Genomic DNA, 12,816 nt, shown 5'->3' with positions numbered 1-12,816 from the left:
GGGCACATTTGAGAGGCCACCTGGTCCTTCCTCTAAAAATGTAACCAAGTGATATTGGCACATACCTTTAACCAGTCGGGTGGCAGAGGCAGATGGATCTTTTGAGTACAGACCAGCCTGGTCTATAAAGCAAGTTCCAGGACTACACAGAAACCTTGTCTTGAAAAACAAAACAAACATAAGTAGCTTTGAACCCTAAAACCTAGGAGGAGCTTTCGTGTATCTTCCCTGATCCCCCAAACCAGAGGCCTTTACTCTCGGCTCCTTCCAGGGAACTTGTCTGTCACAGCGCAGCCCTCGGTGTGCAAATGGTTCCTTTTGTGGTTGGTCATCCCAGCTGCCCTGTAGACTGATGCTAGGAGCTCACGGTGCTCCTGACTCCTCCTCTCAAGTGCTGGGATTGCAAGTGGAAGCTGGCACCCATCCCTACCTGAACGTCCCAGGGACACCTATTTTACCTGGGAGAGAGTTCTTTGAGGATTTTAGCTGGTGCAGCTCTGCCGAGGGAACGTAAGAGCACCGAGTTTTTGTTTGGTTTGGTTTTGGTTTTCTTTTTTTTTTTTTTTTAAAGATTTTCTTTATTTATTATGTATACAACAGTAGGCCTCCATGTATGCCTGCATGCCAGAAGAGGGCGCCAGATCTCATTACAGATGGTTGTGAGCCACCATGTGGTTGCTGGGAATTGAACTCAGGTCCTCTGGAAGAGCAGTCAGTGCTCTTAACCTCTGAGCCATCTCTCCAGCCCCTGGTTTTGGTTTTCGAGACAGGGTTTCTCTGTAGCTTTGGAGCCTGTCCTGGAACTAGCTCTTACAGACCAGACTGGCCTCGAACTCACAGAGATCCGCCTGCCTCTGCCTCCCAAGTGCTGGGATTAAAGGCGTGCGCCACCACTGCCTGACTACTTTTTGTTTTGTTTATGCTTTTTTCCCCTTGTCTTCAAGACATCTCCTCAGGGTACCTCAAAACCCCGTGGAAGAAAGGGTCCTTCTTTCTCTCCATTTTCCCAGCTACTCTCTGCTCTACTCTGGTGCCCTGGCAGGAGCGACCTCATTCACGTGCATACAGAAGCCAGCGCCTGTATCCTGATGTCACAGTTGTTCTGGCCTCTGCCAGTCCTTGCCATTGAGCTCGGACCCCCAGCACCTCCTTCCAGCTGTGTGACTACACCTCTGCCCCAGAAGTGAAAGCAGACATTTGGGTTAGCTGTCTCCATGGCTGTGACTCTGGAGTTCCGCTTCCTCCCTGCTCTGTCCGCACAGTGCTCTGGGAGGAAGCGAGGCCAGACTCCAGAAGCCAGCCCTTGTCTGTTCCTTCCAGGACCTCTTCTCAGCCCTGATCAAGGGCCCCACTCGGACTCCTTACGAAGACGGCCTCTACCTATTTGACATTCAACTTCCCAACATCTACCCAGCGGTGCCCCCCCACTTTTGCTACCTCTCCCAGTGCAGTGGCCGCCTGAACCCCAACCTGTATGACAATGGGAAGGTGTGCGTCAGCCTCCTGGGGACCTGGATTGGAAAGGTGAGGATGGGCCCCAGTGGAGATGGTGGCACAGTGGGGCTGATGTCCACCTGGGACAGACCTGAAGGTTCCACTTGTGTTTCAGGGGACAGAGAGGTGGACAAGCAAATCCAGTCTTCTCCAGGTGCTCATCTCTATTCAAGGTATGACGGGCTGGCAGGCACACCGACGGGTTGTTCCCCAACCTGCCCTCGTGTGTTTGCCCACTAACTGGACTCTTTCCTGCAGGTCTGATCCTGGTAAACGAACCGTACTATAACGAAGCTGGCTTTGACAGTGATCGGGGCCTGCAGGAAGGCTATGAGAACAGTCGCTGCTACAATGAGATGGCCTTGATCCGCGTGGTGCAGTCCATGACCCAGTTGGTCCGAAGGCCTCCTGAGGTCTTTGAGCAGGAGATTCGACAGCATTTCAGTGTGGGTGGCTGGCGTCTGGTGAACCGCATAGAGTCCTGGCTGGAAACCCACGCCATGCTGGAGAGGGCCCAGGCACTGCCCAATGGGGTCCCTAAAGACCGCAGCTCTCTGGAGCCTCAGGCTGCAGCTGAACTCTCAGACTCTGGCCGCGAAGAGCCTGAGGATGTAGGGATGGCCCCTGGGGACGCCTCCCAGGGCTCAGACTCAGAGAGTGGTGTCCAGGGCCTGGCTTCAGCCAGCAGGGACCACACAGGGCAGACTGAGACAGCCCCTGATGCATCAGCACCGCCAAGCGTTAGACCAAAGAGGAGGAGGAAGAGCTACCGCAGCTTCCTGCCTGAGAAGAGTGGCTACCCTGACATCGGCTTCCCCCTCTTCCCGCTTTCCAAGGGCTTCATCAAGAGCATCCGGGGGGTCCTGACACAGTTCCGCGCTGCCCTCCTCGAGGCAGGCATGCCCGAGAGCACAGAGGACAAGTAGCTCCCAGGCCTTGAAAAAGGAGTGTCATGGTGGGAGAGGCCAGCCGCTGCCTGCTCCCTCCCTTCCTGAGAACTTGCCCCTCTCCCTGCCCCTTCTGTCCCCAGTTGGAGCCTTCACTTCCCTCCTCCCTGCGGCAAGTTTGATGAAGTGCAAGAAGTGTCCCTCAGCCACGTTCAAAGGCAGGTCCCTGGGGCACTGGGACCTCCATTGGCCGGTCCTCTGGTTGCTCCAGCCGAATGTCCTGGCACTTGTTCCCTAGCTGTCCCTTCTCAGGTCAGAGGTGGGGTGTTGAGGAACCTACAGATGGCAGGAGGGTGGACGTGCCTTGCATGACGTGTGGCTGCTCCTGCAATGCTCCCGGTCCCTTTCCTCTTCAGCTTGACTGTAGCCTCCCCACACCCCAGGTCCTGCTGCCACACTGGGTCCTCTAGCCCCCCATACCTCCATCTCTTGGAGCTGTGACTGGCTTTGGCCTGTCAGTGCGTTACAGCCCTTAGGCCTGTTGAACTTCCTCTCTAAGAGAGGTTGGGACTGAGCTAAGGTTCAGAGTAACACCCAAGAGAGGTGGTAGCCCTCACATACAAATACGGAGTCAAGGACAGGGTGCTGCTGGGAAGGAAACGGCTGTAGGTGCCTTGTGTGGGCAGTACTGACATCTGCTCCATGCTGAGACCACAGGGCATCCGCACAAACCAGGCCAGCAACAAGGGCCTCTCCCCCACCCAGCGGCTCCTGTCAGCCTTGCTTATAGACTCTGCAGGCACAGTTGGAGGGAGGCTGGATGGCGGCAGGAGCTCCCCCCACCCCTACAGGCCCAGAGGTTTACAAGTTTCTAAGCTTTTGGTAATGTGAAGCTCCAGACAGAGGGTGCTGGTGAGCAGACTGCAGCTGTTATTTCTGCTGTATGTATGTAATATTTAAGGTTGGGAAAATAATCTCAGAAGCAAAGATACTAACTCTTACTAGAAAAAAGACAAATAAAAAGTAAAACAGACAAAAAAAAAAGCCAAAGCATGATGCGTCTTGTCAGCCTTAAGTGGGCTCCGTGCCTGTGCTGTGCCAGGACCGCCGGGCATCAGAGCCTTGGGAAGGACAGAGCCAGAAACTGGAACACTCAGCAGGAACCCGTTGGTACCTCGCGGACATGATGAGTGCCGGGTGGGGCTGTGCATCCCAGGGCATCGTTCATGTGGAGATGTGAATGCCCGCTGCTTATAATATCTGTATAAAGTGCTGTGTGATTAAACTTTTTTTTACTTGCCTTTTTTGGGGGGCTGGCTCACTAACAAGACAAGGCGACACCATTAAACCTGACTCTGCCGTTCATCGAGGCTCTGTTGCTTTCTCTGCCAGAGACCACTCTTCCATGCCCTTTCCTCAAGGGAGCCTGGCAGTGGGTCCTTCTCCAGTCATGGGGTCTCTGGGGTGGACAGTTGAGTGTCCTGATGGCAGTCAGCTCCACACTGGGTAGTGGACACCAGTGTGCTGAGTTCCAGATTCTGGGGGAACTGACGTCACAGAATCTAGTGATGGGCAGGTGTCACTGTTCCGGGCTGCAAGCTGGAATGGTTGCCCCAGTTTGGGGGAGGTGGCATCTGCCGCTTTCCTGCTGCTTCCCCTATTCCTGTTAAAAGACAGTGGGCCGAGACGATGTCGTGGGTCTAACTACTGCCTGTTATTTTTCAGTTTGAAATGTGTTGTCAGGATCTCTTGACTGGAGAGAGATTAGCAAGTCTCCAGGTCCTGACAACAAAGTTCGGGTCCACTGGGAAGCCAGTGAGCTTTCTGGGCTCAGTTGCGGATCATGGGTGAGGGTTTAGTCGCAGGAGCAGAGGGGACTCCAAAGCAGTCACTAGAAAGTCCACCCAGCACAGGTAATGGTTTCCCTGGAGCCACGTGGATGGGATGTCCCCACTCCCCTCCCATCCCAGCACTCCCAAGACCAGTTGAAATTAGGGCAGAATTGTATAGAAATGGCTAGGAGGAGATACCATCTCTTTGGCAGTGCCTAGTACGCAGGCCCAGGTGATCACCCACATTCAACAGGATCTGCCTCCTGTTTGCCAGTCTCCCCGAGGCATCTAACGCAGTCCACTCAGGATGGCAACTGGATCTGAGGGCACCATGTGGCGGTGGGGCAGCTGGCCAGGCTCTGAGGGCCTCCGCAGCTGAAGGGAGTCTGATTATCAGTCCCTAAGGAGTCCATGTGCCCAGCACCAACATGACTGCGCCATGGACACATAACAGTGATCGTGTACTTGCATAGCTGGTCAGAGTCCCTGGGTTCAATCCCCAGTACAATTTCATAGCCCTTGCTAGTGTAAAACCCCATTCTCTTCCCAGTCCTAGGACAGGATCAGCAGATTGGAAGTCACTTTATTTGGATTTGATTCTCAGAAGGGCTCCAAGCACAATGGTGAGTGCCTTCTAGATGCAACTGCCCAGTCAGAGGGCGCCTGCCCAGATTCGCGGTCTAGCGTTTAGGGGGCAGAGCCTTTCTTACAGCCCCACCTTCCTACTTTCCCTACAGGGTCCCTACCACCTCCATGTGAGCTTTAGATAGCCTCCCATATGAGGGTATGGATGCAGGAGAGGGTCCCATCTCAGTGTAGGCATAGACAAAGGCACGGAGAGCCAGGGAATCATGGTTTTTCTGGAGATGGCCTCGGCTGAGGCTCCCAGCTGGATGGGGCATCTCTGCTGCCACAAACCATCCAAAAATAGTTTGGGTGCACTTGGCCCTGCACGGCTTCGCATGTCATCAACTCCCCATCCACGGAAAACATGCCTCTCTGGTTCTTGGGCTCCAGGCGGAAGGCAACCACAGGCACGTGCACCAAATATGGGCAGTTATAGTCCATATGCTTGCCCTTCTGCATGGCCAGGAAGAGGCGCAGCAGCGTGGCCCTTGACACCCCCGCACGCACATAGAACAGATGCATAACGCCAGCCTCACAACGGCCCATGGGTGCCGCGAACATCTCGGTGCTCAGGTGGGTATGTAGCAGTACCAGCACCAGCACGAAATCCTGTTCTGGCACCACGGTCCAGTGAGAAGGCACTGGCTCCTCCAGGGGAACAAGGTATGTGTCCACAGGGCCCTTGTGCGCCTGTACTGGAGAAGCAGGCATCTCCGAGGCAGCATTTCCTACAGGAAGGTAGGCCAGTTGGCCCTGGTAGATTCGCAGGGTTGCTAGGCGAAAGATGGTCCCCACTGTGAAACGGATCTCCCCCAAGCGCCTGTACTTCTCACTCTCCAGGTCCACATCAGCAACGAAGCCCCAGGACAGGCTGAGCACAGAATAGAGCTGCAGTCCGGAAGCCGTGTGCAGTGACAACAGATTCATGGGTGACAGGTGTCGGCGGCATAAGAACAGCGTGCAGTTGGTCAGGAGGGCTTCGCTAGTTACCTGCTCGTACCTGCAAGGTTAAAAGTTCAGGTGGAACAGGGCAGGAGCCCTCATGCATCCCCTTTTAGATCTTTTGGGGAGACGGTGGACCTGGGGAGTTAGTGGACCCAGTGACCCAGTAAACTGAGATTGCGGCTCCAGAAGAGACAGTGGAGCTTCCCACAGGAACTTGGAAAACCTGGTGGTAGGGGACGTGGCCTGCTTGGACCCTCAGCTGTTACCCAGCATAGTAGTTCAAGGAAGCCGCCAGCGCGTTGCCGGACCCTCCGGGGAGGCTACACAGGGGCTTCCGGATGGCAGTCTCCCAGTCAGGCCGTGACATCAGCCCATTCACCACCTGTGAAAGCAGAGTGGCCTCAGTCCAGGAAACTATCCCAAACCCTCTGCGCCATCCTCCAGCTCAGTTCTTACCTCGTGCATGAGACCATCACCGGACATGACCACCAGGGCATCCCAGTAACCCAGTTCTTCTGCACACACCAGCTCTCTGGCATGGTTCTGCCGTTCTGGGGGAGGATTTGATGCTATCAGAGCTGGCTTTCTGCCAGAAAATGCTCCCTTCCCCCTCTGGGGACAGTACTCACCGGTGAGTGTAAGTTTGAAGGATACTTCGGCCTCCTCCAGGAGGGGTTGCACAAATCTCTGGAAGAGCTGCAGAGCCTTGCCCTTGCCGCTCCGGGGGTTCAGCAGCACCAGCACTCTGCAGGGCCGCGGGAGCAATTCCCTAGGGCAGCCTGCTATAAAAAAAACAAACCAGGCGGGGCTGCAGAGAGGACTCAGGAATTTGAAGCACTGGCTGAGGATCCAGGTTCAGTCCCAGCACCTGGATGGTGGGTGATTCACAATTGGCCCAAACTTCAGTCCCAGGGGAATCCTATGCTCTTTTCTGACCTTCAAAGGCACCAAGCACACATATGGGCGTACACACATACATACACACATGCTATCAAAACACTCATACACAAAAATCAAACTTTTAAACAAAAACATCATGGTGGTGACGTACACCTTTAATCGCAGTACTTGGGAGGCAGAGGCAGGTGAATCTCTGAGTTCAAGGCCAGCCTGATCCTGATCTATAGAGTGAGTTCCAGTATGGCCAGTGCTACATAGAGAAACCTGTCTCGAAAAACCAGAGAGAACGAGGGATGAAAGGAAGAAGGGAGGGAGAGGGAGGGGAAAAAGAAAGAAAGAGAGGGGGAGAAAGAAAGAAGAGGGGAAGAAAGAGAGAGAGAGAGAGAGAGAGAGAGAGAGAGAGAGAGAGAGAGAGAGAGAGAGAGAGAGAGAGAGAGAGAGAGAAGGCAATGTCCCGAACTAGCCGCTAGAGGGCGGAAGAGCTACAGTGACATGACCGGAGGAGCCCAATACTTGGGTAACAGCCCTGCAAGAGGAAGCGGCCTCCCACAGGTTGTCCCGGAGTGGGACTCCGCGATACCTCTTTCTTTGGCTTAGGGCCAGACGACTTCTGGCCTTGTGGAATAAAATGCTTCTCTCGAGCGACCCTAGGCTTTCTATGGTCCATCGTTTATTTATTGGTCAAAGGGATCCATCCCTTTAGCTTTTCCCAGACAGGTACCCCACAAACCTGGTTCCATAGCCAGGTCCCGGGGCTCCCGTTGACAAGGGGCCACCAGCGCTGTCCCGGCGCTGCTCGGGGTGACGGCGACTCCTGTATTCAGCTCCTTATCGGTGTTGCCCAGGAGGGTGTCTGGCGACTGGCTGTGGGGCTCGCCCTCTCCACCTCCCTGGGCTGTGAGAGCGGCCCCGTCATTCCTCGAGGCGGCCAGATCTGAGGGACAGGAGGAAACAGTGTTGGTGGGGGTCGCTGCCTGGGCTCTATGCATGTGGGGCAGGGTGCCCAGCCAGAGCTCCTAGACCTCGCAGAGGGAGGTGCATGCTACGAAATCACAGAGCCCCATGCGTCCAGAATCAAGCTTTCCAAACGGATCTCCCACCCCACGAACGTTCCGTTCCAGGGGACTCTGGATTCCGGCCCGACGAATGAGTCAGTGACCCGTGGCTCCCTTCGTCAGGCCAGCTCTTCACCCCTTGGGGTTGGTGGAGAGTCCCGTTGCAAAAATTCCCAGAACTGGCATTGCGAGGTGCTCACTCTGGCCCAGTCGCCGCGTCCCCCGCCTGAACTCCGAAGCCGCTGGGTCTCCGAGTCTCCAAAAGGGGTGCGCGCTGCGCTCGTGAGAACAGTGCCCAGGTCCCGCAGGAGCCAGCCCGTGCTGGATGGACCCACGGCTGCCTTCTGCCCTGCCCCAGCACAAGTGTGCACTGAAGGCGCAGGAATGTGGCGGTCTCCCTGGCGGGCCCACGAAGGCACCGCCAACTACGGGAGGGCGGGGGTGTGGGGGACAGCCCTACCCAGTCGGTCCCTCTAGCGGCCTGTGGCGGAAAGCAGCTCCTCTGGGCTCAGCCTCGCGACTGAGGAACAACTGATTCCTCAGGGATCACCGATTCCCAGGGATCGTTCCCCTCCGGTCTCAAACTTTTCGCTCAACTTGGCTGTGGCGCCGGGAGGGCGCTGAGTCTCTGCGCCAGCTTGGCCACGCCCCGCGTGCCTTGGGCTCTCCTGAGTGGAACCAGCGCAGCGCGCCGCCCTGGTCCCCCACCCGCCCGGGATCATCACAGTGCCGCCCGCAACACGGTCGCCGCCGCCCACGGCTCGGCCACGTGCAGATGTTGGGGGTGGGGGTCTGGATCCCTGGACTCGATTGTGCACCCCTGTCGAGGACAAGCTGGAGGAACAGCTCAGGAAACCAGCGAGGCGTGGAGTTCCGCGCAGGGCTTTAAGTAGCGCGAAAGCGAGGGCGCAGCCCAGATCCCCGCGCCCAGCAACCGAGTGGGCCTCGAGTGCGCGTGGTTCCGCGCTCTCTCTGAGGACCCTGGGCTGCACCTCAACCGCTGCTAGGGAGGCAGCGCCTCTTTGGCATCGCCTAGCCCCAGCCTGATCAGAGAATTACACACCCAGATCCTTCCTGCTGTCCTAACTCTGAGCCAGGTCGTGTCACCCGCCACCCGCAAGCTTCTCTTGCTCCCCTGTTCCTCCGTGGTGGATTTACTTTTAGCTTCCAGACGCAGCCGCTGGACCACTCAGCCGCCGAACCCGAAGCAGTTTGTCATGCCTTCCGGGAGAAAGCTGAACCGGTTTGGGGACTCCTAGCTGGAGCACGAAGTCCGGAGGAGGGAGCCTCCTCAGCAACCTCCAAAGTTGGAGCCTTTCCCCCAGGGAATACTGTCGAGGCCTGGGCAGCTGCCTGCAGCGGATGATCCGGATCCACGATCCTCACCAACTGGAGAAACCCAACAGCGTGGACAGGGGCACTGGGGGGCTCTCATCGGGATTGGAGGGGCAAGCATGGGGGCGTGGTCCTACCGCTCCCCACCCCCTGGGGCAAGTTCCTGGTGAAGACGAACGCGACCAGGAGTATGCGCTTCGGTGGAGATAAACAGGACGCACGGGTCGTTGTGTAAGTGATATATTTCACGGCAAATGACCTAAGGGGGTTCATAACTAACCCGAGTTAAATTTCTGGAAGATTATTGGCGGAGACTGGGAAAATGAAGCTCCCAAGTCCGACTCGGTGACCTACCCAGGCAGGACCAAAACAGACACCAGACCCGCGGAGGAAGAAGTTGCAATGGTCCGGCTCCTGATGCGGAGGGCTCGCACGCCCACACCGGCCCCCGCGCGACCCCACACACCTCTCTCTTTGCATCGCCTTCTTAAAGTCCAGAAGGTGCGAGTTCCGGAGGAGCAGGGAAGCAGATAACAAGGCGTTGCAGTGAACTGGGTCACGCCTTGAAGGTGGCTTCTCTCCCAGCGGACTCCTGAGTTCCCAACCGAGTTTCTCACTATTTTAGGGGTCCCCGGCTGGCCAGGGGACGCAGGCTGAACCTGCGGTTCCGCACGCGTCTCTGCAATATGTACCTTGGCTCTGCACCGCCCCGGGACAGCCTGACCCGAGCCTTCCGAGAAGGTGACTCAGCGACACACTCGCGGGTGGAGAAACTCCCGGAAACAAAAAACTAGAGGAGTTGGAGGAAGCACGGGCGTCATCATCCACCCCCAGTGCCGCCGCGCGTGGCCACGGAGATCTGGTCCTGCACCCACCCCCATCTCCGGCTTCCCACCTCACACCCCAGGAATCCAGCGCGGACAGGGGATGGCGGCTCTGCAGCCGCAGTGCCGCGGTCACGCGCTGCGAGGACGCGAGCGAGCCGTGGTGGGAGGAGGGGGCTCAGCCAGATCTTACTGCTGCTCGCTCCTCTTTCTGTCCTGTCCCACCCCTCTCCAGAGATGTAGGGTCCAGGTTCGCTTTGGCATCTAGCAAACTCAGGAAGCTATTCTCCCTGAGATTTCGAGCTTGGAGGGGGCTGGCTGCCCAGGCGCCTTCTCTCTCTCTCTCTCTCTCTCTCTCTCTCTCTCTCTCTCTGTCTCTGTCTCTGTCTCTCTCTCCCCACATTTTTTGGGGAAAGGTTGTCTACCAAGCCTGAAAAGCTAGTTGTTAGCAACTGAAGAGGGGAAACTGAGGCATGGGAAAGGGAAGACCGGGCTGCGTGTAAATCCATGCTCTAACTGCTGACCTGGAGCAGGGTCGCGCTTTTCCTTAGGGCGTGAGGCTGGATCCTCTCAGACTGCAGGCCAGCTGAGGCGAGGTTGACAGAAGACTTTGAATTGGTGAGAGAAGCAGACTCAGCCTGCAAGGCTCTTTATCCCTGGGCCTCAGGGCCAGTTCCCTTCCTGACCCTGAAGATCCGGAGGGAGGGGGGGTTCCAGTCTGGCCCCAGTTCCAGTATGCACAATGGCTCCTCTGTACTCCCTGCTCCCTCATCCCCTGGCCTCCTCACCTCTTTGGCCTTTGCCTCTCTTATTCTCCTTACCCTCCCCCATCCTGGGCAGCCTTTCTAGACACCATCCCTTTCTAAAGAACTTTATGCTAACTCCAGACACCCCTGGTCCCGGATCCAGGACTAGACATGAACAAGATGTTGGTTTGTGAGCCGGATGATGGTGGCGCACACCTCTAATCCCAGCACTAGGGAGGCAGAGGCAGGCGGATCTCCGTGAGTTCAAGGCCAGCCTGGTCTACAAGAACTAGTTCCAGGACAGGCTCCAAAGCTACAGAGAAACTCATCTCAAAAAGCAAAACAACAACAATAAAAAGATGTTGGTTTGTGTTTGTGAAACTTGAAGGAACTGAAACCCTGAGGGGTTAAGGATCTCAATGGAGCTGTCAAACCAATTCCCAACACAGCTGAGAAGAAAGGTGAGCCCTTCCCCCACTCTGTGAGGCCATGTCCCTCCAGAGAGGATCTGGAGATCTGTTAGCCTGGTGGATTTTCAACCTCAACAGCCTCTCCAGGTACCCAGCAGCCTGAGGGTCTCCAGGAGAAAGAAGCAGCACTTACCCCCAAGTACTCCCCTCCACATGTGCGTGCACACACACACACACACACACACACACACCCGTTACCAGCCTGTGTTCAGGAAGACCCACCTAGCCTTAGCCTCAGACCAGTCAGGAGTTCTTACTTGAAATCAACCCAACCTCTATTTTTGGCCATACCTGTCTCACAGATAAAAAGACTTTGTTTTCCTCCCTGCATGGCTTTCCCAGAAAGGAAATATCTAAGATTTTTCCCCAACTGCCTCCCCTACCTCAGGCCAGAGAAGAGACAAGCAAGCAGTCACTAGACCTGGCCGCTGCACCCCAGGAACTCAAGGCTACCAGGTGACCAAACATGTAAATGTTTTTTGTTATTTACATGTTTGTATGTGTGTGTGTGCACATGTGCGCGCATGCACGTGTGCACTGGCATGCCATAATATGAGTGTAAACGTCAACGGACTTTCTTGTTCTCTACATTGTGAGAATCCCCGGTGCTGGAACTCGGGAAGTCAGGCTTGGTGGCAGGCACCTTTACCTGCAGAGTCATTACTGGCCCTGGTTGTTTTCCTTAGGTCGGGATGCCTGGCACCTCACCCACCGTGCCTGAAGCTACCTTCCGTGGGTGATTTTTATTTTATTTTTACGGCATTCGACAGGGCTTTGTATCCCAGGCAGTCCCTGAATTTGCTATGTAAATGAGGATGGTAGCTTTCCTGACCTTCCTGCCTCCACCTTCCTTGTGTTCGGATGGCAGGTTTATCCTACCACATCAAGCCCATGTAATGCTGCCAATCAAACCCAGGGCTTTGTGCGTATGGGGCCAGCACAAGACCAACTGAGTCACTCTCCCTGTCCTTGACAATGGTTTTGTTTCGTAATTTTAAAAAGCATCTGCAGATCCACTTAGTTTTTTGCGTGGGTGTTTTGCCTGCATCTCTGAATGTACACCACACATGTACATGTGTGTCTGTGCCTGTGGAGGTCAGGAGAGGCATTGGATCTCCTGGAACCGAAGTTATGTACGGTGGTGAGTCTCCTTATGGGTACTGTGAACTAGCCCCGGGTCCGGCCCCAAACTCAAGGCAATCCTCCTATCTCAGCCTCCTGAGTGCTGGGATCACAGGCTCAGCTTCCCTGGTGAGTTCAATTCCTCAAGTGCAGGCCTTCTGGGCCTCAGATTCTTTCAGTTTTTACTGTCGCTGCCTGGGAGGTTGCAAGAGAAAGGAAACGTTCACCTCTGAAAATGGTAAGCTGTTCCCAGACTGTCGGATGTGTGGCTTTCCGTTCTGATTGCTCCCAGACTCTGCTCCATGATGGCTGTGCCAGGCATTGGCTTGGGGGTTCCGCGGGCCACACAGGGAGACGTGGAGGCCCAGAGAGGCTGTGAAGGATACCTGGCTGTGTGTTGGAGTGTAGACTTCACCTGGGGTTCCTCTTCTGTGCAATGCTTCCACTGCTCTAGCTGTCTGGGGGCCCCTGGCTCTACCTCGCTCAACCCTGGTTCTACCCTGGCTCTACCCTGCTCTACCCCACTCTACCCCGGCTCTACCCTGGCTTTACCCCGGCTCTACCCTCGTTCTACCCCGG

At 55.9% G+C, this 12,816-nt stretch overlaps 2 protein-coding genes across 4 annotated transcripts in view; one reads left to right on the top strand and one right to left on the bottom strand.

Annotated features, from left to right (window-relative positions):
- Ube2o (ubiquitin conjugating enzyme E2 O) overlaps positions 1-3,737 on the top strand; it is a 42,876-nt gene extending 39,139 nt beyond the window's left edge. For both annotated transcript variants that reach the window (XM_057775111.1, XM_057775110.1), the window contains exons 16-18: positions 1,321-1,524; positions 1,610-1,667; positions 1,753-3,737. In XM_057775111.1, the coding sequence (XP_057631094.1) occupies positions 1,321-1,524; positions 1,610-1,667; positions 1,753-2,420 (930 nt within the window). In that variant the 3' untranslated portion in view covers positions 2,421-3,737. The remainder of the gene's footprint in view (positions 1-1,320; positions 1,525-1,609; positions 1,668-1,752) is intronic.
- A 263-nt stretch (positions 3,738-4,000) lies between these two features.
- On the bottom strand, positions 4,001-9,722 carry Sphk1 (sphingosine kinase 1). Of its 2 annotated transcripts, none has more exons than XM_057776773.1 (6): positions 9,542-9,722; positions 7,416-7,619; positions 6,415-6,567; positions 6,242-6,336; positions 6,052-6,167; positions 4,001-5,840 (listed from the first exon to the last, which is right to left on the bottom strand). In XM_057776773.1, the coding sequence occupies exons 2-6, from the start codon at positions 7,423-7,425 to the stop codon at positions 5,063-5,065; spliced, it is 1,152 nt and encodes a 383-aa protein (XP_057632756.1). In that variant the 5' UTR covers positions 7,426-7,619; positions 9,542-9,722; the 3' UTR covers positions 4,001-5,062. The 2 variants fall into 2 exon arrangements, with proteins under 2 accessions (XP_057632756.1, XP_057632755.1); XM_057776772.1 differs by lacking the exon at positions 9,542-9,722 and adding an exon at positions 7,941-8,187.
- Between the last annotated feature and the right edge of the window lie 3,094 nt (positions 9,723-12,816).

This window comes from Chionomys nivalis, chromosome 7 (assembly GCF_950005125.1).
Source record: "Chionomys nivalis chromosome 7, mChiNiv1.1, whole genome shotgun sequence".
Classification (NCBI taxonomy): Eukaryota; Metazoa; Chordata; class Mammalia; order Rodentia; family Cricetidae; genus Chionomys; species Chionomys nivalis.
Note: the sequence above shows the minus strand (reverse complement) of the source record. Positions and strands in the feature narration are given on the sequence as shown.